The 26,760-nt window shown below is 47.1% G+C and overlaps 6 protein-coding genes across 6 annotated transcripts; 2 read left to right on the forward strand and 4 right to left on the reverse strand.

The window, feature by feature from the left end:
* Nucleotides 1-292: 292 nt before the first annotated feature.
* Nucleotides 293-1,204, reverse strand: THITE_122459 (uncharacterized protein; the record flags this gene model as incomplete). The annotated part of the gene is made up of 3 exons (XM_003657127.1): nt 293-334; nt 500-764; nt 894-1,204. 3 exons carry the CDS (start codon nt 1,202-1,204, stop codon nt 293-295), a joined length of 618 nt encoding a protein of 205 aa, XP_003657175.1.
* Nucleotides 1,205-2,410: 1,206 nt separating this feature from the next.
* Nucleotides 2,411-3,809, reverse strand: THITE_122458 (uncharacterized protein; the record flags this gene model as incomplete). The annotated part of the gene is made up of 3 exons (XM_003657128.1): nt 2,411-2,551; nt 2,726-3,498; nt 3,641-3,809. The coding sequence occupies 3 exons, from the start codon at nt 3,807-3,809 to the stop codon at nt 2,411-2,413; spliced, it is 1,083 nt and encodes a 360-aa protein (XP_003657176.1).
* A 2,261-nt stretch (nt 3,810-6,070) lies between these two features.
* On the forward strand, nt 6,071-7,160 carry THITE_2092348 (uncharacterized protein; the record flags this gene model as incomplete). Its single annotated transcript, XM_003657129.1, has 2 exons — nt 6,071-6,287; nt 6,361-7,160. The coding sequence occupies 2 exons, from the start codon at nt 6,071-6,073 to the stop codon at nt 7,158-7,160; spliced, it is 1,017 nt and encodes a 338-aa protein (XP_003657177.1).
* Nucleotides 7,161-7,993: 833 nt separating this feature from the next.
* On the forward strand, nt 7,994-8,855 carry THITE_2147584 (uncharacterized protein; the record flags this gene model as incomplete). Its single annotated transcript, XM_003657130.1, has 2 exons — nt 7,994-8,448; nt 8,567-8,855. 2 exons carry the CDS (start codon nt 7,994-7,996, stop codon nt 8,853-8,855), a joined length of 744 nt encoding a protein of 247 aa, XP_003657178.1.
* Nucleotides 8,856-11,190: 2,335 nt separating this feature from the next.
* Nucleotides 11,191-12,156, reverse strand: THITE_2147585 (uncharacterized protein; the record flags this gene model as incomplete). Its single annotated transcript, XM_003657131.1, has 5 exons — nt 11,191-11,243; nt 11,316-11,454; nt 11,518-11,552; nt 11,614-12,039; nt 12,111-12,156. The coding sequence occupies 5 exons, from the start codon at nt 12,154-12,156 to the stop codon at nt 11,191-11,193; spliced, it is 699 nt and encodes a 232-aa protein (XP_003657179.1).
* Nucleotides 12,157-20,422: 8,266 nt separating this feature from the next.
* Nucleotides 20,423-26,343, reverse strand: THITE_156586 (uncharacterized protein; the record flags this gene model as incomplete). The annotated part of the gene is made up of 3 exons (XM_003657132.1): nt 20,423-20,437; nt 26,037-26,091; nt 26,168-26,343. 3 exons carry the CDS (start codon nt 26,341-26,343, stop codon nt 20,423-20,425), a joined length of 246 nt encoding a protein of 81 aa, XP_003657180.1.
* Between the last annotated feature and the right edge of the window lie 417 nt (nt 26,344-26,760).

Below are 26,760 nucleotides of genomic sequence, written 5' to 3' on the forward strand. Positions count from 1 at the left end.
TACTGACCAGATTTGGTCGTTTAGCGACCGACTGCATTCTGCGTAATTGGCCACGCATCCGAGCTGAACCCAGCAGCAAAGCCGGGAAATTAGGTATGCACCCTCGGTCTGGACCAGCGGCAGCCGCGCACTCTCACATACTCCGGACATGGACAACAATCAATTGAATAGTAGCAAAGACAGTTCATGCAAGTCATCGCGTCTCGGCCAATACGATCTCGAGCCTTCCCTCCGGATCGCCGCCACCCAGCCGCCCGGATACCGACCCCAACCCCAACCCTCGCGCCTGCGCTCAGCGGCACTTGCGCCAGTCGAGCGAGATGTTGACCGTGATCTTGCCGCTGATGCGATCGACCTGCCCCGAGCCAAACCACTCATTCAATCAGCATCAGCACATTACTTCAGACAGAGCCCTCTAACTATATCTCGAGTCGAGAATGGAAGAAAACGGTGGCGAAGACGAAAAAAGGAAAGGAAATGGAGGAAAAAAGACACATACCGCAATCAGCGCCTCCTCCTTGGTCGGGAAGATGTTGCACTGCGTGTTCATGTTCATGATGGCCGTGGTGCCGCCGCAGGGCGACCACGAGACGACGTCCGGGTCGGCCTTGAGCGTGAAGGGCCCCTCGACCTCGCCCTTGAGCTCGACGGAGTACGACGACTGGCCCGAGATGCCCGTGAAGTCGAACGTGTTGGTGCACTGCCCGCGCACGCCCGCGGGTATCTCCGCGAAGCCCGACATGTCCGTCGTCAGCGTCGCGAACCTGCCGGCCCGACCCGCGTTCGGGTCTTCGGTTAGTGAATCAACGTACGTGCGACGACTGCGGGACTGGGGAAAGGTAGGAAAAGGGGGAGGAGGAGAAGAAGAAGAAGAAAAAGAAGGGGCGGCAGACTGGAATCCCTCGTCAAACTCGAGATTCAGCGTGAGCTTGCAGTTCTTGCGCCAGTCCGACGCCCGCGTGTCCGGGCCCGTCTCCACGATGTACTCGGAGAAGGTGACCTCCATGAGCGTCTTGGTGGCGTCGATCTGCACGTCGGCCGTGCCGGCCGGGCAGCCCGAGCCCAGGAGCGAGACGCCGACCACGCGGACGTTCTGCGGCACGATGTCGTTGGGCACCGTGAGCCCCGGCGGCGAGTTGGAGCCGCCGTCGGTCGGGGCCGCCGCGGCCAGGGGGAGTACGGAGAGAAGCGAGAGGGGTTTCATGGTGAAGGTATGAAGGCTTGGAGAGCGCGTCTTTTTCTGGGGTGCTTGAGTTGACTGGGGAGGAGCTTGGTGATGATTGGGAGTGTTGGCTTGGAGAAGATGCCGCTTCTTATACCTGTCGTCCGCCGTCGAGGCTCACAAGGACCTGGTTCTGGGAGGAGAGTTTACTCCGTGTTTGGATCCCGAGCAATTCGTCTGGACACGATGTTGTTCTGAGTTTGGCAGGACGGGATGTCAACGCCGCCGTCAAGGACCCCCGGAGCCTCGTCCACTCTATCCTCACTCTCTCGAGGCACTATTTTTACCAACACAGATATTCAGTCGAGCCTCCTACCTGGGCTGCTGGGCCTGGCCGCAATTCAAAGTAATGAGTTTCGAATTGCTCAGGATTGACCCGGTGTCCAGGTCCAGGCCCTCATTAAGGACTCTACGGATTTGCATCCCGGGCAGAGTACATAACTGCATTCGTCTGCCTGGAGTGCATCGTGTCAGCGGCGCTCCCTGCCCGAGTAAACAAGCACTCGACCCTTGCATGCTCCCGAAGGGACCGTCAGCACGGCGGCCGATGCTGGCGAGAGTTGCATGTGTAATATGGCTTGTGATTACTCCTATAGTCGAACGCACAGGTCAGCGCCGTAAATAGCAGCGGAATATGCGCCCCTATAGCTGAGTCGCTATGCGCCAATACCAGGTAAATACCTGATGTTGCGCCCTCCTGCTGAAGTTGCAACACGTCCGTTTATCTCCCCACGACGTTACTTCTTTCTGACGATGTCGACTCAGCGCTGAATGCAGGACCTCTGGGGCCACGACTGGCCGGTGCGATGCTGAGTGCAAAGCGAGAATGAAAAGATGCCTAAGCAATCTCGGTGTTGTTTATTCCATTTCATCCACGGCCTGTTATTTGCCGGAGCCCGCTGCCGCAAAGACGAGCAAGCGAGGAACCGCTCCTGGAGAACCAACATAGGTCCCACTCAGAACTAATAGCGGCGGATGAGCCGGGAGACGAGCAGTCTTGGCGGACGTGGAAAAAAAGCCGGCCATATTGACATTTGCGGCCCCTGAGCGTAGCCCCACGACATGGACGGTCCAGACTACCGCTGACCTGGTTCCAACATGCTTCCCAGGGTATCAGTTGCGAAGTGTCAACAAGCTGACTACGGAGTATGAGGCAATCACAACGTAGTACCCTTCCACGGGTGCCCCCTATTGGTCGAATTCGCCGGCGTAGAGAATGTCGCCGGGGTCCCCGTTCACAGTCTGCCATAGCGACCGAGCGACGTGCTCGAGGTCCCTCTTCGTCACGTCGGTCCCGTTCAACTCCCTCTCCCCATCCTCGCGCCCTATCTTGACTGCTCGTCATCAGCGTCAGTGCACGCCCCAAAGAAACTTTAGATATACTGCACCGGTAGGGACAGCCCACACTCGGCTCGGAGAGGGGCGGCGGGGGGGGGGGGGGGGGGGCTACCAACCGTGCAAGTAGACAGCCGCGCGCTTTCCGCTGAAGAGCGCATGCGGCACGTTGGTCGTGTTGTCCGAGTTGGCGTCGCCGATGGCGTACACGCCGGGGACGTTGGTCACGAGCCCGTTGGCCGGATCGGCCGCCAGGCGGCCGCCGTACAGGTGCACGCCCAACTTCTCGCCGAGGTGGGACGCCTGCTCGGACGGCCAGGCGGCGAGGAAGGCGGCCCGCTCAACCGGCGGCCCCTCGGTGAACTCGACCCTGAACAGGTCGTGCTCGGCGACGGACGGCAGGCTGGGGTCCTCGGAGCCGTCGGTGCCGTTGCGCAGGCGGCGGATGGCGGCGATGGTGCGGTTGTCGACGCGCACGCCGTGCAGCTGCAGGTAGCGCTGCCAGCCGGGCATCTTGGCGTCGGTGGCGGCGCGGAAGGCGGGCGTGTCGGTGCCGTTGACCAGCGCCACGATGTCGCGCGTCAGCGTCAGCATCTCGCGCACCGCCGCGGGCACGTTGTCCAGGCTGCCCAGCAGGCCCAGTGGCTGGTCCGCGTGCTCGTACCCGTCGCACCACGGGCACCAGAAGATGCCCTGCCCCCAGTTCTCGCGGATGCCTGGCGTGGCGGGCAGGATGTCGCGCAGGCCCGTCGCCAGCACGATCTTGCGCGCCGTGAGGTCCGTGGTGGCGTTGCTGCCTGGGCTGGTCGTCGTCACGGTGAAGAAGTTGTTTTGGCTGTCGCCCGGCGTGATCTTGGTGACGGTGCCGTTGGTCATGCTCACCGTGCTGTAGTGGGCGAGCTGCTGGCGGGCGGCCCAGCGGAAGTAGGCGGTTGTGACACCTGATGGCGTGTTAGTCTGGATCGTACGAGACAGGTGGAACAGCAAGGGAGACTGAGATACCATCAAAACCCAGCACATCATGCATGTGTCTCGTTTGCCCATTGCGGTACTCGCCAGAGTCGATGAGAAGCACGTTCCGGCGGACGCGGGCGAGACCGCTCAGCGCAGCCAGGCCCGCAGGGCCGCCGCCCACGATGATGGCATCGTAGTCTGTCGTGAACGGGGCGCTGGTGGCTCCGGCACGAGGGACGGCAGCGCCATGCGCCACCGCAGCAAGCGCGGCGAGAACCAGTCCTGCCAGACGAACCATTTGCAGCAGCGGCAGATGTCGTGTCTCAGGAGCGTAGAGCAGAGAAGGGGTCGGTGTCCACCGACATCAAGAGGTGAAGGCCAATTGTGGCGTCATACGAGTAGTTATAGAGATATTTCCACACACATCTTCCCAGTCTCTCTCAGCTACGCTGATGAATATCCGGTCGTCGTTAAAGAGGTCCCGCCAAGACTAATTTCGGAGACTGCCGCGTACAAGTAATTACAAATCGCCAAGGGTGAGCAGGGCCGCTACGACTTCGAACATCAACAATGCAAAATCGCAAGACTCGCAACAAAAACAACTTTACGATACCTCAACCAAATTGAAAAAAAAGAAAACGAGGATAACCCGCACCCTAACTATAACCCGTATCCTCACCTTAACCTAAATCCTAACTAGCGGGGGGCTAGCGCCGCCCTCCGTACCCCTAGCGAACTAACCCTTGGCGATAGTGCAAACCCCGTGGCGATCTTGGCGACGTACTGACGGTGTAAAAACATTGCCGACAATTGGCCGAAATTAGTCTTGGCGGGACCTCTTTAACGTCTCTCGAATATCCCCCATGGGCGATCCTCGATCCGACAGCGGATCCTTTCCGAACCCATCCAGCGGGGTTGGCGATCGCTGTATGCGCGGCTCGGCCGCTGCCGCAGTGCACCCCTATCTATTCCCCAATTGGTTCTTCTTGCTTGGATCAGCAGAGACAACCTTAACTTGTCGGCCTCTCAGCTGCATCGCATCCTTGGACTGTGGTTGATGTTTTGTCATATCCTAGCTTCGCATCTGTGAGGGAACCGACGGGAGGGAGAGTGGCGAGCTGAATCTTGACCGCTCACCAAGGATCAGCACTTGATCAGGAAGTTAGACACCCAATGCGCATCCTGCTAGGACTTCGCTAGACGCTCAATAGGGTCGTCGTTAAAGAGGTCCCGCCAAGACTAATTTCGGAGACTGCCGCTTACAAGTATTTACAATCGCCACGGGGTGAGCGGGGCCGTAACGACTTCGAGCAACATCAACAACGAACAATCGCAAAGACTCGTCATAACAACTTTACACAACTTTACGAAACCTCAACCAAATCGAAAAAAAAGAAAACCGAGATAACCTGTACCCTAACTATAATCTATATCCTAACTATAACCCGAACCCTAACTAGCGGGGGGCTAGCGCCGCCCCCCATACCCCTAGCGAACTAACCGCTTGAACGCCTTGGCGATAGTGCAAACGCCTTGGCGATCGGGGCTGTGTAAAAACGCTGTAAAAACATTGCCGACAATTGGCCGAAATTAGTCTTGGCGGGACCTCTTTAACGTCTACCAAAACTTTTCGGTTGACACTCATTGTGTTAGCCGGGGTGCCCACACTCTCTCCTTCGCTAACATACATTGATGTCACCGGCAGATGGGTGGCAGAGTTGAGGAAGTAAGAAGGCAATGAAGCGAGTTGAATGTCTAGCCGCCTTTGAGGATCACAAGAGTGATAGCGAGCACGTGAATGGCGAAAGGAGTTCTGATGACCCCTTTCAAAGTGGCCGGCCTTGGAGGGAAGATATTTGCCAGATTCGATGGCAGTGGTGGCCTCGATGCAGAATGGGAACTTCCTCAACACCAGCTGCTCCTCCAGCTTGTACGGAATGACTGTTTGCAATTCGCAACCGCTAGCGCCAAGCTTCGTGCCCAATTCCTCAACTTTTATCCCAAAACAGTGACTGGCCAGACGGGTGGGAGCGGCGGATATTCCCAAAAATGCTTACTTTCCGGCGCCGGCGATGCACCACGTTGAAGATGGCAGATGGGTCCGAGAAGTTGAATCGGGCCCGTGTAGGATGCGACCTTTGAAGTATGCCTGAAAGTGAAGGTCCTGCCTCTTCGGATGTGTTGACCCAACGAAGCCTTTTTCATTTGCACTGCGCAAGCGGTCATGGGCACTCAAAGCCGTGTTTCAGGCAGCTCGATTGCAGACCCAAAGTGGCCGTAACGCGCCCTGACTTGCGGCAAACCCATCCTTCGATCCGTAAAAAAGTTTCCCGCACCACTTCATGCATCACTGCATGATTCACCAAGAATTTCCCTCCTGGCCAATCCAATCCCTCGCCATTCTCCGACCGCAGAAACATCAAACGCGATTTCAACTCAGCTCCATTTCTCCCGACATCGAAACTGGAATCCATTCTGCCAAGAAGGTTGCACGGCTTTCTTGGTTCTCAAGGAGATCGCTGGAAGACAAAAAACCGCATCGGCTTTTCCAGGGCGACAATGGCAACCGCTGTCCAAGGTGGTCCTCCTCCTGAAGATGACCGAGCTAGATTCTTCCTGAATGAATTGGTTTCTTTCTTCTACATTGAGACCGGAAAGAATCGCGCCCTCGTGGAACCACTGATGAAGTTGTTGGCGGACCGACTGCGAGAAGCCCAGGAGAACACATCTTGGGCCGTGTTCCTCTTCAAGGTTTCTCAGAGCTGGCATGCCCATCGTAAGTCAAACCGGAGAGTTTTCAAAGACGTGAAATGAGCTGTAATCAGTCTTGCTAATTGCTGGTATGGTAGTGAACCGACCTTTCGGACATGAGCTGCCATGCGACCGGACGCCGGTCGTCGACTGCGCCGCAGTTCGCGACATCCTTCGCAAACCCACACCCGTAATACTTCCAGTGAGACTCCGGGCGTTTCCGGCATTTCAGCGTTTTGCAATATCTCAGATCCGGCGATATAAACCAGCCAAAAACAAGGAGCCAGCCGTCGCTCCTGAGCAACAAGCCGGAGGAGGCGCCGTGATGCCACGCGAGGACGAACCCGTCGCCGCATCATCCGGCCAAAAGCCGACAACACTGCAGCAGCAAATCGACCAAGAGTGGGCCGTGCTGATGGCCGGGCCGAACCGACATGGCTTGGGAGCCTGGGAAGTCCCCGTCCCCGCCGGGCTCGACAGCCGCGACTTTTTGTTTAACCCAGCCGCGACGTCTGAGCACTTTGAGGGGCTCGATATTTTCCACAACCCCATCACCGACACCATCCGGCCGATTCTGCGTCTCCCAGCAAGGGTCGTGCAGCCGCGGCCCGAACGGCCCACGCGCCTGTTCGCTCGTTTCATGCGCGTCAACGAGACGCTGTGGGCGTGGGCCGACGAGATCAAGGGCGAGCAGGGCATAATACCTCTCGAAGAGTGGTTGGAGAAGCGAGCGGAGATACAGCTTGGTCGGCAGAAGCAGCTGATGATTGAGCGCTACGAGAACTGGGACGGTCGGTCTGACTTCGGATCAGCGCGCGGTCAGCTTGCTGCAACCGGGGCGGACTCTCCGGGAGCTGAGGCTGAAGGTCGCGAGGCGAAACGAAGAAGAACTGAATGATTACTGCATGGAATGTGGACGTGGAGTTCGAATGAGTTAGGGTGGCCGTCTCGGCCTGGTACTCGCCACGCTCGGCCTCAGCGTGCAGATGGGTCAGATTGCGCGGGATTCCTCGTCGGAAATGGCCCAATCTTCTCAACATTGTCTTTGTATCTCTTTGTATCCAATTCAAGCTATGCAAGATGGGCTTGAGGCGAGAAATGACGGAAAGAATGGGCAAGCTTGCAAGTTTTCGATCTGCGGAATGTGAAAAGGACCCGAGACCAGCCTGGCAGCCGCCTATGCAGCGGGCCGGGCCGTACCCAAAGCCTCGCCCGCAGAGGACCTCTGGCTGTTGAGTGCAATACAAAGCGCCTTGCTTTTTGGGAAGGCCCTTTTGCAGCTGTCTACGGTCTCGCTGTTTACTACGAATTACCCAAGAACATGCCAAGCAACAACACACACCCCCCCGTCGCTCACCACCATTTGGGGGCTTACCGGAGCTTGGGGGCGGAAGCTTGGTAAGCTTGGGGGCCCTTGGGGGCCTAAGCTTGGGGGCATAAGCGCACCAAACTGCGCTGATTCCCTCCCTACCGATGCATAGAACAGTACAGCAAATTATCGCCGAGGAGTGAGTGGACATGTATTGTAGCAGTCATGACCCCGCGGCTGCGTCTGTCAAACTGGATCGCTTTCGTCAGCTGTGTAACTACACACTTCGCATTTGTCAGCACCATTGTGAAGGACAGCCTTGTCCGGCATTTATCTAAAACACACATATCTAGTACACCCAATGATCAACCAGCACTGATCCAGACCAAGCACGCTCGGCCACATCGTGTAGTCGACTCGTCATGGCACCGACCGTAGTCCTCATCACGGGCGCAAACCGAGGCATTGGCCGCGGCCTCCTGCAGCGCTTTCTGGCCCTGCCCGACCACACGGTCATCGCCGGGAATCGAAACCCTGCCCATCCGTCATCGCAAAGCCTCGCTGAACTCCCCCGCGGCCCGGGCAGCAAGCTCATTGTCGTCAAGATCGACGCCACGGTCGAGCAGGACCCGTTCGACGCCGTCAAGGAGCTGCAGGAGAAGCACGGCATCGAATACCTCGACATCGTCATCCCCAATGCGGGCGTCTCCTTTGCGTGGCCGAAGGTGGCCGACGTGAAGCTCGATGACCTGCGCGCCCACATGGCGCCGAACGTCTTCGGTTTCCTCACCCTCTACCAGGCCACCCGACCTCTTCTGCAGAAGTCCACCCGGGAGCCGATTTTCGCCCCCATTGGGTCGACTGCTGGCGTCCTTGCGTGCGTGTTCCCCCCTCTTTTTAGGCTCCTCACCACTTCTCTAGTCCATCCATGCACGATGTCTGCGCTATACACGTACTGCTCGCTAACGGGAGCATGGAATTCGGAACCCGTGCAGGCGGCAACCGCCTATAACTAACGGGACGTACGGCCCCACCAAGGCGGTGGTCAACTGGTACACCATCCGCATCAACGCCGAGGAGCCCTGGCTGAACGCGTTCGTCATGGACCCCGGCTGGGTGCAGACGGACCTGGGGAACGCGGGCGCTCAGTACTTTGGTCTGCCGCAGGCTTACACCACGCTGGACGACTCCTGTGACGGCATGATGAGGGTCTTTGCCGAGACGTCCAAGGAGAAGCACGGCGGAAAGATGGCCCAGTTTGACGGCAACATCTGGGAGTGGTGAAATGTAATGTACAATGTGTCTGTTAGCCTTGGAAGTTGGAGGCCTCGATTCACTGGAGATGTGGCTGACGGAGAGTTCTAAATAGATGGGGAAGCTTGAGCCGCTCATGGCAGTCAAGGCGAACATGAAACTGGACGTCTTTATGTACTTATCAAGGAAGCTCACGGCATCTCCTGCTGATCCTAACGTCGTCGCACGACTGTCGTTTACTGTGGGATGGTTCTTTCTATGTAAGCCAGGCACCGCTTTGCTGTCGAAGCCACATTCCTTCTTGGAGACCTTCAGCTGCGGGAGACAAACATGTAACCAATTCCTCCATGGAAGTCTCGGCCTGATGAAAGCTGAAAGTTGGGCTTCGCCGTCCCCGTCTCGGTCACAGGGGTGATACGATCATCATCGGGTCGAGTATTAACGGCCTAGAGCCGGGGTCGCCAACCTCAAGAGATCTCGTATAGTGTACACTATGTTCGCGTCATCCCGCGCTATGCACTGCAACGTAAGCTGTTCACCCTGATAGGCTGTTTGGCAAACCCGGGTACCGTAGCAGCCAAGAAAACGGAACAATGTCGTCAGCTGCGATGACAACATACAGAAATCAATAGTTCTTTCCTACAATACAAAACGGCGGTGCAGATTTATAAGCAGGCCCGGCCGGGAGCTCGAAGCTTTGTTGAAGGAAGGATGGACCACTGGAAGGAAGGAGCATATTGGTGGGGCACCAGGTATTTAGCTACGCCCGGCTGGGCCACCACACCTTAGGAAAAACAACCCACATCCCACCCATTGTTTTCATGGTGCCCAGTAACAGGATGGGTGGCACTATCCTACCCAGTGGGCTCGTCGCCTTCGTCGTTGTTTTCTAGCCCTCTATCTTCCGGTCTGGGCCCCGGCATTTGTTTGTTTGTTTTCTGGTGGCATTGCCTGGTGGCTTTGCCCGTAGCCCTTCTACGCTCCGGTCTGGGCCCTGGCTCTGGTGGCATTGCCCCAGCTTTTGTGTGTTCTCTGGTGGCATTGCCCCAGCTTTTGTATGTTTTCTAGTGGCATTGCCCCAGCTTTTGTATGTTTTCTAGTGGCATTGCCCCAGCTTTTTAGGCCTTATCCCGGCATTGGCCTCCCGGTGTGTGTTTTCGACCTTTTTCGACCTCGATATCGTTGTTTACGCTTTTTGGGCTTCAACCGGCACTAGCCCACCGGATTGCGACTTTTCCTCACGTTTTGGGCGTCTACCGGCACTGGCCCACCGGCTTTTTCGCGCTTTCAAGCGATTCCAAAGCGACTTTTTCTCCTTCTCGACCGCGGCCCCGGCTGGGCATATGGACTTGCCCCTACGGGAAGGACGATTGGCGAAATCATCAGAAGTATGGGAAGAAACCCTCACAAGCTTGGCGAATGGACATGAAGGCGGAGGATGTGGACACGACAATGGAGGGTATGGACATGCCCCTGGCAATAGGACGGTTGGTGTGGCAGGTTCACTGAAGGCAAGGGATACAAAGGCGAAGGATATGGACACGAAAGCGGAGGATGTGGACAAGACAGTGGAGGATATGGACATGCCCCTATGCATTGGTATGTTGGACCTGGGTTTGGGCCGAGTTCTTAGGCATGTTTATGGGTCTTGAGCATGGCGATGGGGACATCGCCATCATGGCTGATGGGGGGACTCTGTTGAAGGAAGGATGGACCACTGGAAGGAAGGAGCATATTGGTGGGGCACCAGGTATTTAGCTACGCCCGGCTGGGCCACCACACCTTAGGAAAAACAACCCACATCCCACCCATTGTTTTCAGCTTGGGCTCGACCGATCCTTAGGGCCGCCGTCCTAGGAGATATCAGACACCCTATTTTGTCTACGCCTTGGCAACTTGGCAACGGATCACTGCAGCGATGTGATGCCGGAGCCTAGGGTCGAGTCCTAGCGAGCTTCCTAGGTCGCCGACCCTGCAAGGCAAGGAAGGACCCCGCTAATCAGCAACACCACAGCAGAAGAATCACCCGGAAAGGGCGCCGGGAAGGTGTCCAGGTATGCTCGCGACCGTTCTGCCTGCATCCGCTTCCTATGGGATGCAGTGACGGGCGGCTGAGGTGTGCGGCCGCCCAGTGCTTGCATATGTGCCTGAGGTTTAGTAATGAGCACTGTCCGTCTCGAGAGCGCCAGACAGGTTCCATCCAACACTTGAAGAGCCGGCCAGTTAGACGGATGATTCGATCAGAAGTTGCCACACACGAAAAGCCGTGAAGTTATTGACTCGGTTCGACTTAAATCTCAGTCCTCGAAGCCTAAAGAACCCAGCGAGGCGTGTAAGCCCACCGGCGGCGAGCATTAGACTACCCTCAATCCATGACAAGGACCGCTCTAAACCGGACGCTTCCGTCCATCATTGCTTCTGATGATAGAGTACAGCCGTTAATTAGTACGCGTCCCACGGGAATGGATGACAAGCAGAGTGCCAACTTACTGTAGGCCTTGTTTGCTTCCGCAAGAGGGAAAGTTTGCACCATGCAGTCAATCTTCTGCAGCTCCATGAACTGAAGGGCCTCCTCCGCATCGGTAGCGTGACCACACGGCCAAGATGTTACCGAGAGGGCGTATCTCAGCTGAGTTTCCGGTCAGTCGCTACACAAAACGGAAGGCGCACATTCGTGGGGTGAGCAGCTTACCAAGGGACCAGTATCTACCGAGACCTGGCCGGGAACTGCGAGAGACACATCAGTATCAGCATTCCCCAGCAACGCATCCAGCTGGTCCTCGCTTACGGGACAGAATCAACAACTTGCCGAACGGCAGCAGCCCCTTCAGCAGCGTGCCCATGACCTCAGCCGACGGCGCGGTCGTCACGACGAGCTTCGCACCGCCCAGCCTGCGCAGCGCCTCTCCCAGATCCTTTTCCTTGCTCGCGTCGACGTACTCGTGCGCGCCCAGCTGGCGCGCGAAGGCCTCCTTGTCGGCGCCGCGGCTGACGGCCACCACGCGATAGCCCATCCGCCGCGCCGTCTGCAGGGCCAGGTGGCCCAGCCCTCCGAGCCCCTGCACGGCGACCGTCTCGCCCGGTTTCACGTCCATGTGGCGCAGCGAGTTGAAGACCGTCAGCCCGGCGCAGAGGAACGGCGCGTATTTCGCCGCGTCCACGTGCGTCGGCACGCGCACCGTCGCCTCGGAGCGCAGGATGACGTATTCGGCGTCTGGGTGTGCATACCGCTGTCAGCGAGGAGGGAGGAACTCTAAGTGTTTTGGCCGGGGTGGAGAAACTCACAACCGCCGGCCTTGGTGTGGCCGTTGATGACCTGGTTATCGCACATCTGGTACAACCCCTGCTTGCAGGCAAAGCTGTTGGAACCGCTACGTAGGCTCAGGAAGATGAAGCTATCACGATACAAGCGATGCACACAACTGGGAACAATTGTAGTGTTAAGGATATTGTATTGTAGGAGAGTTCTCCTGATCAGGAGCCCAGTATTGGGCAGCAGTTGGGCATCAAGCCGGTGGATTTTAATCTCGGTAGGCTAGCCCAGTGCCCTAGGCCGGGCTAGTTCTGACATACCTCTCTAGGTCGAGCCTCCAGCTCTGGCCTACCAAATCCAGTAATCTATAAAGCTATTCCTAACATTACGTCCTTCCTAATCTAGCAATTCTATAATATTAAGGTCCTTCCACTATTGCCCTAATCTACTAAGCTTTGCCCGCCTACCCTTCTTAATCCTATATATTACACTGTAAACTAAACCCTCTATTTAGTTAGAGCCTTCTTCTAGCCCTATATTTCTTTCTTCTACGTTGCTTAGTAGGCGTAGATCTTAATAAGGGCCTAGATATCTACTAGATTAAGCTTTTCTATAAACTTGCTATAGGGCTCTAGTTCTAGTACCTTCGTTAAGCCGTTGACTAACATTTAGTTCAAGGGTATATAATCTATACTAACCCTCTTATTCTAAGCTTTTTAATATAGCTAATAGTTATAAATATCAATATATTTTAGCTTTGTCTATAATATAGGCATCTTAGCGTTAATTAGCTAGATCGTCTATTTATTATCGTATTAAATCGATAAGATCTTATTATTTAGATAGATCTCTAGTACTTCTAATAGGCGCTAAAGGAATATACCTTCTTTCGCTACCTATATAAATGCTAACAACTCTACTTCTATAGTCGATATAGTTATTATATTTTATTTACTAGCTTACTAGGCGATTAGCCCTTTAAATAGGATAATAGTATAATCTTATAAACTTTTATAATTAATATTATTGTTAGTGAAGCTAGTATTATTAGCTATAATTAAGATATTTCCTCCTTTTAGTTAAAGGGCCTAGAACCTCGTTCGATAGAGGTATTATAATATTCGATTAGCTATATAGTAGTGTTCTAGTCCTAGGTTCTAATTAAATTGTATAAGCTTAGAGACTATAAAGGCAATATCTAGGCGTATATTGATAGTGGTATATAGGATTAAGCTAACCTTCCTTTAATAGAGCTTAATAAAGCTATAACTAGCAATATCGTTAAATAGGAGTAATTCGCCCTTAGCTATTAGAGTCTCTAGCTCTCCTTCTTCCTAGGCTAATCTTATAATCTTCTCGATATATATCGTCTAGCTAAGCTAAATTAAACACCTTTTATAGTTGTAATAAATCTCTATACCTAGGAACTATAGGAGGTTATCTCCTCCTATAAGTTTATACTTTTCTTATAGCTAGCTAATTACTTTGTTAACTTAATATTAATCCTTCTTATAATAGATAAAGACAATGTTATCTATATAGAAAAAGATAATAATACCTTTATTCGTTATAATATAGGGCTTTTATAGTATAGCCTAGAACCCTAAGTTCCTTAGGGTAGCTATTAGCTCTCGTTGTTAGAAGAGAGGAGACTTCTATAGGCTATAGAGTACCTTCTTTAGCTTTAGGATAGTTCCTAGCTTACAATAGCTATATAGTATCTCTATATAAATGTCTTTATCGATCTTTACATTGACAAAGACATTAACTATATTAAACTACTTTAGTTCTAAGTCGAACCTTACTATAGTAGTAAGCACTATTCTAAAGGATTGTATAACGAGTATAGCTATATAGTTCTCTTTAACGAACTTTTTCTTTTATTAATCGCTATATATTATAAGCTTCGCTTTATATTTAACAAGGTGCCTACTTTTATTAAACTTATAGATATATACCTATATACAATCTAGGATTTACTTACTCTAGACCTCTTTATTATAGTGGCAAATCTCTTTCTAGGAGCCTATTACTTTATAGCTTCGAAGATAATTGCGTTCTACCTCTAGAAATAGCTAGCCTAATAGGTAATTTTCAAATTCAAAGTACTATCGAGGTATAGGTAGGAGTATTAACTAGTAGATAGATCTAAGCTTACCTTCTTTCTATAGGCGATCGACTTCTTCTTAGAAGATCCTCTTAGTGCTACTATCTTCCTTCTTAATAGTACCGACTACCTTCTTAGCCTTCTTTTTACTCTTTTAAGTGAATTCCTCTCTCTCTTCCTCTATATAGAGGACCTTCTTTAAATACCTATATTTAGTAGCTCTAAGACCTAATATTCCTATATTAAAAGTAGCCTCCTATAGCTAGAACGCTCCTTTAAAGGCTCTAGGCGAATATAAGCCTAAGAAGGTAACTACGATCAAGGCGTTTAGCGAAGTAGATAGAGGAGTTAGATATTAGAACTCTAAGAAGATACCTATAGCATCGTCTTTTACTATAATAGTATTTAACATTTCTTCGGTAGTAGCTAGGCTCTTTTCTAGTTCTTTAAAAGTTGTTGAAGGCGTATTAAACACCTCTATTGTATCCTCTTCTTTAGCTATAGGCGTAAGATCGCCGTTATCTGGCTAATCGGTATTATTAGCGCCTCTAACATTGAGCTAGCGCTTTAGCTCTTTAAAGTCTATTTAGGGAATATCCTATACTATAAGCTTTAGATCGCCTAGATATATCTACTTCTTGTTAAAAATTATATTATATATATATACTATTTAGTCGATAGTAGGATTCTAGATATAATAGATATTTAAGAAATTATATCCTATAAAGTAACTAATCTAGGCTTTTAGTTAGAACTATTTAAAACGCTTTTCTTTCTTTTTAATAGTATCTATTATAGCGAATATCTTGTAATTATAGACCTTTAAATACCCTTAGTATAGCTTATACTCTAAAGCTCTTAGGCTATCTCTCTTAGTAAAAAAGATATAAAAGTAATCTAGTAGCATTATCTACTCTATTGTCAAAGATAGTGTCCTATTATAGAGATATACTATAGCTCTAATGACCTTTAGCTATAGTTGCCTTAGCAACTATATATCGATAGCTATCGTTCTAGCCTTCTCCTTGATTATACCCCCTAAGCGTTTAGCGCCTCTATTCTATATAGGCGTATTAGGCGTTAAAAGCTCTATTCAGATACTTTGTCTCTCTACCTAGATAGTAATAGCGCTCGCCTATATAAATTCGTTGTTATACTCTAAGACCTTAATATATAGCTAATACTACCTTTTAAGCAGTATAGCGAAATGTTTAATAGCTACTAAGATACTTAGCGCCTTATAATCGTATAGATAGTAGTCCTATATTATACTTAAATAGCGATTTGTCGCTAATAGCAGATATTTAAAGCGCTATTAGCTCTCCTAGAAAGGGTATAGATCTAGGGTAATCTTATCGCCTAGGCTATAGTTCAATAGCTTAGGAATGCAATTAGGCCTACGTTTTAATTTACTAAGGCTATAGCCGTTATATTCGAACGTTAGTACACCTTTGATATACCCTCCTTATAAGCAATTAACGAAGTGTTCAAAGACCTTTAGGCTTATATAGCTAAGGCGTAGATATTAAGTTATAGCATCTACTACGCTCTCTATATAGCAAGCCTAGCGATTAAGTCTCTTCGTTTAAATAGCAAAAGCTATAGGTATATAGTCTTTAGGCATATATTCGAAGATATATTGTTAAAGCTTCTTTATAATATATCCAAAGAGTATATAACGTGCTAGCCTTATAGCGTCTATAGATAAGCGTACAATGTTCTATTCAACTACCTTAAGGAAGGAAAAAAGGAGAAGTATAGGCTGCGGTCCTTGCGCATAGAGTTTTTCAGGGGCTCGCGAAGTGGGTTCGGACCGACGTTATTCCAGGTACGAGGCGGGCCCGCCATAGGTCCGTCCTAGGGCCGCCGTAGATCCGTCCTAGGGCCGCTGTGGATCCTAGGCGTAGCTCTATATACCTAGCCTGGGTATAGCCTAGTCTATAATATACCCCCCCCGCCCCGTTGGGTAGCTGAATTGGAGTATATATAACGTCGTATCGAGCGCGGTTTAGGTCTAGCGTAGCGTTGGTCGTAATAGACGTTGGTACCTACTGTCTAGTTGTATAGCGCTTACCTCGCTATTAGGGTAGTCCGGTGTAGTTGCCTATTAAGGCCTTGCTATTCGTAGCTATTCTATTGCCTAGGCTTGAGTTATTTATTTATATCGCTTAGTAAGCCGTTGATTAGCCCTTCTTCGCTTTATACGTTCGTATATTGTAACTACGTTGTACTAAGTGTACCTACTAATTACGTACAATCTAACCTTGCCTACTACTATTTAAACCCTTCCTCCTATATAACTTGACTTTCTTATATTTTTTTCCTATACCTAACGTATACTTCCCCTTCCTTCTCTATAATCTGTTTTTCCCCCTCCTTATATAGTGACATCGTTCTCCCTATTCCGCCTTGTATATATTTCTTTTCTTTCGTACTCCTACCTCGCGTTTGCCTATACCTTTGAGCACGCTGCTCGTTATCGCCTCAGCTCCTATAAAAGTCTTTTCGTCCCCCCCCTCGATAGCGATATAGTTCTAAAACTCGTCTCTACGTTCGTGTATAGGAACGTCAAAATGTTAGTCGCTGCTACTACTCTTAGAGGTAGTAGCGCGGGCCACTGTCCTAGTAGCGATAATAACGAAGACTATAATGTAAGTACTTCTAGGACGACTTCGCTATAGATCTAAGTTGCTTACTAACTACGACGTTATAGAACTAAAACAATCGCTAGAAGAACGATAAGCTATCGATTGGCGGGTTTATTGTCGAAGGAGACTCCGACGACAAAGAAAATGAACTACTCCCCAACAAGGGAGAGTTTTATATATAATATATTGCTCGCCTTCTTAGTAGCACTAAGGTCGAATATACCCTTAGTCGTAGTAAATCCTATAAGGAATGTTGGAGAGCCTATACTATATATAAGTAGGACTCTATATTGTAGATAATAAACCCCCACCTTTAGTCTAGTCTAAAGAAAATCCTTAAGGTATACAATATAGGCTAGGCTATTGAGACCTTAGCCTAGAAGAAGACGAGCTTATAGCCCGCTTGCTATATAGTCCTTAAACGTAAATTTTAGAAGTTGACGTAGTCTTTCTAGACTACTTTTAACAACGTATAGATATATTGTATCCCTACTTAGCTAGTACTACTCCCTTTGTCTACTACTAAGTAGACCTCGATTTACACTATCCCCTAGACCCTAGTCGCCTCCTCTACTATACTAAGCTACTATAGGGCTTTAGTACCCTATAATCCGCCTACCTCCTCCCTAGACTACTCCGCTTAGCTAGCTGTCTACCTAACTTATCGCTTAATAAGCAATAAGAAAGCCTATTAGTATAATATACACTATTTAGTCGACGCTATTACAATAGTTGTTAATACTAATAACCGTCTTGTCAACTACGTTTTAAGCTCGCTATAGTCTAGCCCCTCTCTATAAGGCGGCTATAGTACGACTCCTACTAAGCGCGACATTGCCCTAGTTCCCTTCGTCCTATATCCCTAGCGCTATCTATCTTCTCCCTTTGAGAACCTTGCCTATGTCCTTTGGGAGTATGTTAATCCTCTACCCTAGACCCCTAGTAGATCTAATAGATAGCTAATTATAGAGGTGCTTTTATCGTTTAACGAGGGTGTCGAGTACCTACCTATTAGCGATATAGTACTATCTAGAGACGAAGAGGCTATAAAGTAGGGCTAGAGACAGCTTTATCCTTTGCTATAGCCCTACTCCTACTTTATCCTATGCTTTAACCTATTATCGAACTAACCTATCAACTAGAGTAGTTGTAGTAACTTTAATATCCGCCTTTGCCCTACCTCGGAGATCCTAGAGTAGGTAATACATTGGCTATCGACCCTACCTCCCTTTAGCTTATATCTAGGTATCTCGCAATATTATAGAATTAACACTAGGATAAGGCTAAAGGACTACCTATATCTGAGGAAGGAGACCTAGTTGGTATATCGGAGCCTCTCTACACTTATATTTTTCTTATTGTTCTTTTATAATAAGGCTATAGCTAGACGTATTAGGGTGACTATACACTTAGTAGTACTATCGAGCTATATTTGTTTTATCGTTGTTGTTTTTTATAAAGTAGTCTATATACGAACATTGCATTTTCCCTTCTTTCTCTAGCTCGACGTTAGCCTATCGTTGTATCGCGTATCTCCCTATTCCTATTCAAACTCATCGAGTATAGTAGTATCTAAGAAGTTCTCTAGAGGCTCCTACATTGGTTTATTATAACCTATCTACTTGACGTATATATCGCAATTGTTTCCCCTTCCCCTAACGTTCTAAGCTTTAAAGATCGCCTCTACCCTATACTCCTACTAAGGAACATCCTCCTTCGATATAACCTATATAAGGTCTAGCCACTTATCTGTAACTTTCTACGAAGAGAGTAGATTAAAGGCTATTCGCTCAACTAGATCGATATAGAAGGTCAAATATAGACCACTTAGTATATCGAGCGTTATCGTCAAGGGGGTAGGTACCGTAACTACCTTATACTTAGTATTTAGCTAGTTGAGTTTCTTATTAGAGCGGTTCGTCTTTATATTATATAGAGAAAGCTATATCTCGTCCCCTACCTTAAACCTCTTAGCTAGGCGGTAGAAGCGGTTTATATTCGTTTACTGCCGCTACTATATATATACAATAGCTACTTAGGTCTACTTTATTCCCTTCTTTAGATAGTAGAGGAACTTGGTAGTATAGCCCTCTAGGGTCGCTATAGGCGTCGTTAGGATCGTAATAAGTTGTATAGGGCTTATATCGAACCTATAGAGGAGGTAGTTCGGGCTTACCCCGGTTATAGACAAGTCCCTATTGTTAAGTATAAACTAGTAGGTTGGAAGGTGTTTAAGCTAGTTGTACTATGTAAAGGAGACGAAGATTTAGAGGATAGCCTATATCTCTTAGTTAACCTACTCTGTTCCCTTATCCGTCTAGGGATAGTAAGAAGTCGATAGGAGCTGCTCTACCCTTACTACCTTATATAGCGTAGTCTAGAATCTACTTAACTAGTCCAACCTACGGTCGGTTATAATTTGAGTTAAGAACCTATAGAAACGCTACTATATATTATAGAACTAGAAAATATATTCTTCCGCTTCTATCGAATATATCGCCTTAAGCTATATATATTTAGAGAAGCGGTTAGTGATTACTATAAAGTAGCTAGGCGCCTCTTCGTCTCTTATAGGGAGGTCGGTTATAAAGTCAATAGAGATCTATTTCCAAAAGCGATTAGGGATAGGCAAGGGTTGTAAAAGCCCTTGATATAGTTGTTGGGAGATCTTGCTCCGGTAGTACTAGTTATAGTTCCTAATGAACCGCTTTATGTTGGATAATATAAAGTCCTAGTAGTAATCTCTCTAGAGTATTTTAAATAGCCTATTATACCCTAGGTATCCTAATATAGCTAAGTTATAGATCTGCTAAATGATTATAGTAGTTAGGGGCTCCTATATAGGGAGCTAGAGACGGCTATAGAATTGGAGCGCGCCTTATACGTTGAGAGAGTAGTCTATAATCTAGGTTTATACTATATTCGCCTCCTTTAGAAACTTCTAAGCTCCATTGTAAATAGCCTAGAGCCGGTGAGCGTAGTGCTTATCTCCGATAATACCCTTATCCTATAGGGCTATAAGCTACTTGTCCTCGAAGAGCGTCTCTCTTATAGGCAACCTAGCCTCCTCTTATACGTTGGTCTAATATACCTTGATCAGAGGGAGTAGCTAGGCGATATATTGGCTATCTTTAGGCTCGTCTTATTTACGCTAAGAGAGTGTATTAAGGCGTAAAGCCTAGGATCCTAGCTAGTACTTTAGCTCGAAGTTGAATAGGGAGAGTATCTTCGCCTATTGGGCCTACTATTTACTAATTGGATATAACTAGGTAAAGTACTTAAGGTTCTTATAGTCGGTTAAGATAGTAAAGGGGGCTACTATACTCCAAAGCTTTGCCGACTAGGCTTTGAGATATAAGATAATAGCCAATAGCTCTTTATTATAGATAGTGTAGTTACGCTCAATAGGGCTTAGTTTTATAGAGTAATAGGCTATAGGGTAAAGAACCTTGTCCTCTCCCCACTAAGATAAATATCTACTAAGTGCTATACTAGAATAGTCTACTTCTATAATCGTCTCTCTCTTAAGATCCTATTAGGCAAGGATCGGCTTCGATATAAACGTAGCCTTAAGTATATCGAAGGCGTCCTACTCCTCCTTGCCCTAGCGGAAGGGGACGTTCTTATAGGTAAGGCGTATTAATAGGGCTACCTTCTTAGAGAAGTTAGGGATAAAGTTGTAATAGAAATTAGCGAATCCTAGGAAGCTTTATATTCCTTAGACTTTGTAGGATACCTTCTACTTATAGATAGCCTTGATCTTCTTAGGGTTAAGGCGAATATAGACCTTTGCCTCTACAATATACCCTAGGTACTTAACTTCCTTTATTACAAATATATATTTCTTAAAGTCTAGGTTGAAGCCTATGTCCCTTAGTCTTTAGAGAACCTTATATACCTTCCTTATATAGTCTTTTTAGCTTTTGCTCGAGTATACTAAGATATTGTTAAAGTATACTGTTATATAGTCTCCTAGCATTGGACTAAAGGCGTTGTTAATATATCTCTAGAACGTTATAGGAGTATCTATAAGCCTAAAGGGGTAGACTAGCTATTCGAATAGTCTAAACTTTGTATAAAACGCTATAAGGTGCTCGTCTCCTTTAGCTATCTAGATATAGTAGAATATAGCTTTAACGTCTAGCTTTATAAGCTATTTGGCTTTAGCTAGGGACCGAAGAGTCTCCTTAATTAGGGAGAGTAGGTACTAGTCCTATTTAATAATCTTATTTAGGGCTTAGTAGTCTATATAGAACCTCTATCCTCCTTCTAGCTTCTTTATAAAGAGGATTAGGGTAGCTACTAATAAGAAGCTTATCTAGATCTATCCCTTATCTAATAGGTCTACGACCTACTTCTAAATCTCTAAGAGATAGTCCCTTAGTATATTATATAAAGGTCCTTATAGAAGCTTAGGAGGTTTTCCGTCTAAGCTCGTCTTAAGACGGATATAATGGTTGGCCTCCCCTTGATAAGGGGGGAGGTCGTTCGCCTTCTCTTTGTTGAAGAGGTCGACGAAGTTATATAGCTCCTTTGGCAAAGCGACCTTTAGGTCTAGGTCGATATTGGGCTAGGAGATGGCCGCTCCTAGTATAGTGGTTATCTTATAAATACTAGTGACGAGGAATGTGTCTTGTACCCCTTTAGACTTCTTCCTTTATACTCTATAGGCTAAGCCTATAAATACTATACCTATAATTAGAGTAGCGTTAGCTTCCTTCTACTACAAGGAGTACTTATATACCTATAGGCTACTTTATAAATTGACGGTAAAGACCCTATTGGCTAGGTCTAGTACAATTCTATAGTAGTTTATCTAAGGGAGCCTTAATATAACGTTATAGGCTAGCCTTAGTACTATATAGAATATAGTAGCACTAATCTACCTATCGACGTCTATTATAACGTAGGCGATATATATAATTTTCTTTATAATTTGTACCCCCTTGACTATAATACCTAGGGTATAGGAAGTTAATAAGCTTATCTACTTAATCCCTAATCTCTAATATACTCTTTTACTAATAGCTCTATAGCTCTAGTACCTACTATCTATTTATACGTTTATAAAACTAGAGGAGTTTAGAAAAATAAGGATAAGAAAGAGGGGCTTATCTATTCTCTCTCTAATCTCTATAAACTTGTTCTATAAATGGCTAGGTCCTTTTAGCCCCTATACAAGACTTTGTATAGAGGCTACTCTTTTCCCTCCTCCTCCTTAGAGGGGGAGTCCTCCTCTATCTATTCCTTAGCCTCTAATTTATTAATGTCGACCTAAGGAGCTAGTCTCTTAGCTAGGGCGAAGGGATAGATAGCTACAAAGTAGCCCTAATACCTATAACAGATATAGGCTCTAGCTTATTGGTATACTATATATACTTCGTTGTTTACCTACTTCGCCTATAGCGTATTCGCGCTTCGTTTTCCTTTGTTCTACTATTGCTTTCCTCTACAACCTTTGTTAGCTCCCCCCTAAGCTAGGGTAGTATAGGTTATATTGATCCTAGTTATCGGTATATTTCTATCTATATCCTTCTCTATATCTACGTTAGGCCTAGGTCGCTTACCCTAGGACTACTAGTGTCGTTCCTCTAAGTAGAAGGCCTCTAGGTCGATAGCGATCTTATAATACTTTGTAACGGCTATAGTATAGTCGTTCTATAGGACCCCTCGTCCTACTACGATATACTTTAACTTTAGGGAGAGGCATCGTTATAGTCTAATAAGTTGTACTTCGTTGCTCTAATTAAGTCCTCTAACCTTTGATAGCTTTGCTTTAAAGCGAACAATAAAGGAGGAGAATAGCTCGTTATCTCTTTAGTAGAGTATATCTAGCTCTATTAAGGCTATAACCTATTTATAGAGGTTTATATAAACTGTTATAAGATACTTAAGAAACGTTCCTAGGTCGTAGTTGTAGCTAGGTCCTCTCGATTTATAGAAGGCTATGACCTTAGCTTAGACCCTCTAGTTAAGGTTCTCCTAAATAAATATCTATTAGTCGTAGAGACCCCTAATAAAGTCCTAGTCCACTACTAGGATATACGCTATCGTAGCCCTCTAGGCGGTAAAGAGCTCCTTTTTACCGTCGAAGGGTTGTCCTATAAGGAGGCACTTTCGCTATGTCTAGGGAGCTGCCAGAGCTACGGTGTTAGTCGTTGGAGCCTAGGCGTTGGCCACCGCGGGGGCGTTTATAGTCTGAGCTACAACAATCTAGGCTATACGAAGTTCCTCAATAGTTACGTTCTAACGTACGATCGTCTCCTATAAAAGTTAGAAGTGTTCGCGGACCTAATCTAGGTCCAGGACCTGTAGGACGTTTAGGTTGTTTATAGTGGCGTCCGGCCTACTTAGTGCTAGTGTCGAAACGCCTAGTGTACTACTCTTATCTATACCTAAAAGTAATAGCTGCTCTATCTATACGAAGGTAGTTGAACTGTAACGTACTAGCCTTATAGCGTCTATAGATAAGCGTACGATGTTCTATTCAACTACCTTAAGGAAGGAAAAAAGGAGAAGTATAGGCTACGGTCCCTACACACAGAGTTTTTTAGGGGCTCGCGAAGTGGGTTCGGACCGACGTTATTCCGGGCGCGAGGCGGGCCCGCCACGGGTCCGTCCTAGGGCCGCCGCAGATCCGTCCCAGGGCCGCCGCGGATCCTAGGCGCAGCCCCATATACCCAGCCCGGGTACAGCCCGGTCCATAACAGAGTATATAGTCTTAGCGCCTAAGTAGGTAGTTTAATATACTCTCTAGTCTATTGTCCTATTAGATCCCTTGTTAATTAAGCTACTCTAATAATATAATGTTGTATATAAAGGTTAGATAGTAAGCTATATTGTATAGTATAAGTACTATAATACCTTCGTTGTTCTATAGTTTAATATCTATCTCGCTATATCCTTTAATCTATATAGAGTACTTGCCTACCTAGATATAGTTTTTAGATACAACTAACTTAGGAGGCCTTTTAAACCTATTTAGATAATTAGCAATATAAATAGTTGACCTCGAATCTAGAATTACTAAGTTGATTAAGGGATATCTCTAGCTTATCTAGAATATAGCTAGGATCGTAGCAAAGTTCGCTATATATTTGCCTATAGCTCTCTACTACTATATTCTTATAATATACTAGTAGCTAAACATCGCTATAATGTTGGTGCCTATATCAAGGGCGTTGCCTATATTAGAGCCAATGCTCACTTTGGGGGCGATACCCTCTTCCTAGGTAGTGCTCTCTTTAAGAGTAGTACCCTCTTTAGAAGTGTTGGCATCTGCTATATCCATTTTAGGGACCTTAAGCTCCTTCGTTAAGAGCATGGCTATAGCTCTCTTAGAGTAGTTAGCTAATTAATATAGTAGCGGATCTTTGCTTATATCGCTCTTTACGTTGTTAGTGAGGCTACTCTTAGACCTCTTTATTTAGAGCCTATTGGCCTTTGCTTATAGAGTTAAATTAGCCTTTAAATTAGCCTCTATATAAGCTTTGACGTATTCTCTAGGTTTCTACCTAGGTAGTATACTCTTAGAGTTCAAATAATAGTACCGCTCTATTAGATAGAAGTGATTATATACATAGTACTTCCTTAATATACTCAAGGACCTTATAGAGATACCAAAGGCTATAGGCGCGCTTAGCTTATATTTAGAGTAGGATCGGCCAATTCTAGCTCCTTCCTTACAACTAGTTTAGCGCCTAGGGCAATCTTCTTAATCTTCTAGTTGCTTAGGGTCCTTATTTTCTTTCTCTTTAAAGCTATATATTAGAAAAGATCCTTTTCCTATATAGCTAAGTGCCTTCTTAAAGAATAGGTATATACCTTTATAGACTTTTATAGCTATATCTTAAAAGGTTAGCTTTTTAAAAATCTCTATTTTACTTATAGTATAGAGGGAAATAAAGCTTAGGAATAGCTTCTCTAGTATAGCTATTAGTTCATTGAACTATAGGCTAGGATCCTTTACCTTATTTATCTTTTAAAGGGAGGCCTTATCTATTTGGCTCTCTTACTTAATAAGCTACTTCTCGAAATTAGCTTCCTTAATATATATATTCCTAGGGTACTTAAGTATATCGAAGTAGATATAAATATATATTTAAAGCTTAGTTATCGTCTTAATAGTTAGCTAAATAGTCTTTTTAAGATTATTATACTATATTCGAAGGTCAATACGCTCTATAAAGTAGGTAGACCAGTAATTAGCTACTACTATAGTAGTTATAAAGGTTAATATTTAGATAAAATAGTTGGTCTAGCGTTTATAGTCTTTATACTTATAGTCTAGATCCTTCTTAACCTATATAATAACGATAGCGATATTGTTGTTAAACTACTTCTCTCTCTTATTGTAGAGCTTCCTCTAATAGCTATTTAGTACCTTGACACTAGGCTACTCTTATAGACCCTCGTTCTTAGAGAAGGTCTAGGAATCTATATTGTTATCCTAGGCTATAGAGGTAGTGCTAGGCTACTATTCGTCTATAGTGGACGCTCCTAGATCGGCTAGAGCTCCTACGTTAGCTATAGCTTCTATAGCTATAGCTAGTATAGAAGCCTATAGTTCGATAATATATTTCTAAAGCTTATACTAGATACGTTTATAGGCAAGATCGTAGATATTAGCTAGTATAGGCTTTAGAAGGAGCTTTGTCTTACCTTCGAAATAGTTAAATAGGTCGAGATGCTTAGCCTTATTAACGAACTTATAGTTCTAAGCTACCTAGTTATCTAGGCTAGCTAGGATAATATCGATCTTTGTATTAGCTTTCGAAGATATAGTAGTTGCTACTAAGCGCTATATATAGGGCTATATACTTAGAGATAGGGCTAGGTTTTCGAGCTAATAAGACTTTTAATTGTTAGAACCGCTATATAGGCTTAGGAAGATAAAGCTATTACGATATAAGCGATGTATACAACTGGGAACAATTGTAGTGTTGAGGATATTATATTGTAGGAGAGTTCTCCTAATCAGGAGCCCAGTATTAGGCGGCAGTTGGGCATCAAGCCGGTGGATCCTAATCTCGGTGGGCCGGCCCGGTGCCCCAGGCCGGGCTGGTTCTGACAAAAGCAGGTCCCTAAGTGATTAGAGTCAGCAAGAGGAGCCGCTTGAACAGGCCAGGCAGCCGCCCGATCTCACCATCATGTCCCCCATGCCATCCTCCGCCCACCCTGTCCCCGACTTTCCAAGCCGTTACCCCGTCGCCGACAGCCACAACACGGCCGATTATCTCATGTCCCGGGACAGCTGGACTATTGGACGCAAGCAAGTGGTCAGTGTCACTGCTGCCCACTGAGGTGTGGACGCGACACGACGGAACGAACGTACAAGACACCGCCCATGCCGTTGCGCTGGGCGAACGAGTCCGAGAAGCACACGCCGCAGGCCTCCACCTTGACGAGCACCTCGCCGGGCCCGGGCAGCTTCAGCTCTGCATCCTCGACGGTCAGGTCCGCGCCCGCCGAGCGAAACGCTGCTTGCTTGAATGTCTTGGGCAGCGACATGGAACTGTTAGTGTTGAGTGAGCGAGCAGGGTGTAAGTGGTACGGAGTCCGATGAGAAAACAACAACTTGGAGGGGCGAGTCAGGACGGGAGAGAAGGACGCGCGGCCAACCTACTTATACACGGGGAGACATTCAGGACGCAGTCCTGCGGCGCTGAAAGGCCCAATCGTTGTCCGGACACACATAGTCGAAGAATTCCGTAGTGTGGAGCCAAGACTCAAGATAGACTTACATGAGGAGGCATGCGGAGCCGAAAGGAGTATCCGGAGTCAAGGGCTGACACAGAGTGTAACCTAACCCGGACATAGCCATGTCAATTCCGGCCTCGGAGTTAAGCAGCACAACCACCTTGGGTTGAGCCTGTCCAAAACAGGCAGTGAAATTACGCCGAGAGGGGGCAACTGGTCAGATCTCGA

The sequence above is a fragment of the Thermothielavioides terrestris genome, chromosome 5 (genome assembly GCF_000226115.1).
Source record: "Thermothielavioides terrestris NRRL 8126 chromosome 5, complete sequence".
In the NCBI taxonomy this organism is placed as follows: domain Eukaryota; kingdom Fungi; phylum Ascomycota; class Sordariomycetes; order Sordariales; family Chaetomiaceae; genus Thermothielavioides; species Thermothielavioides terrestris.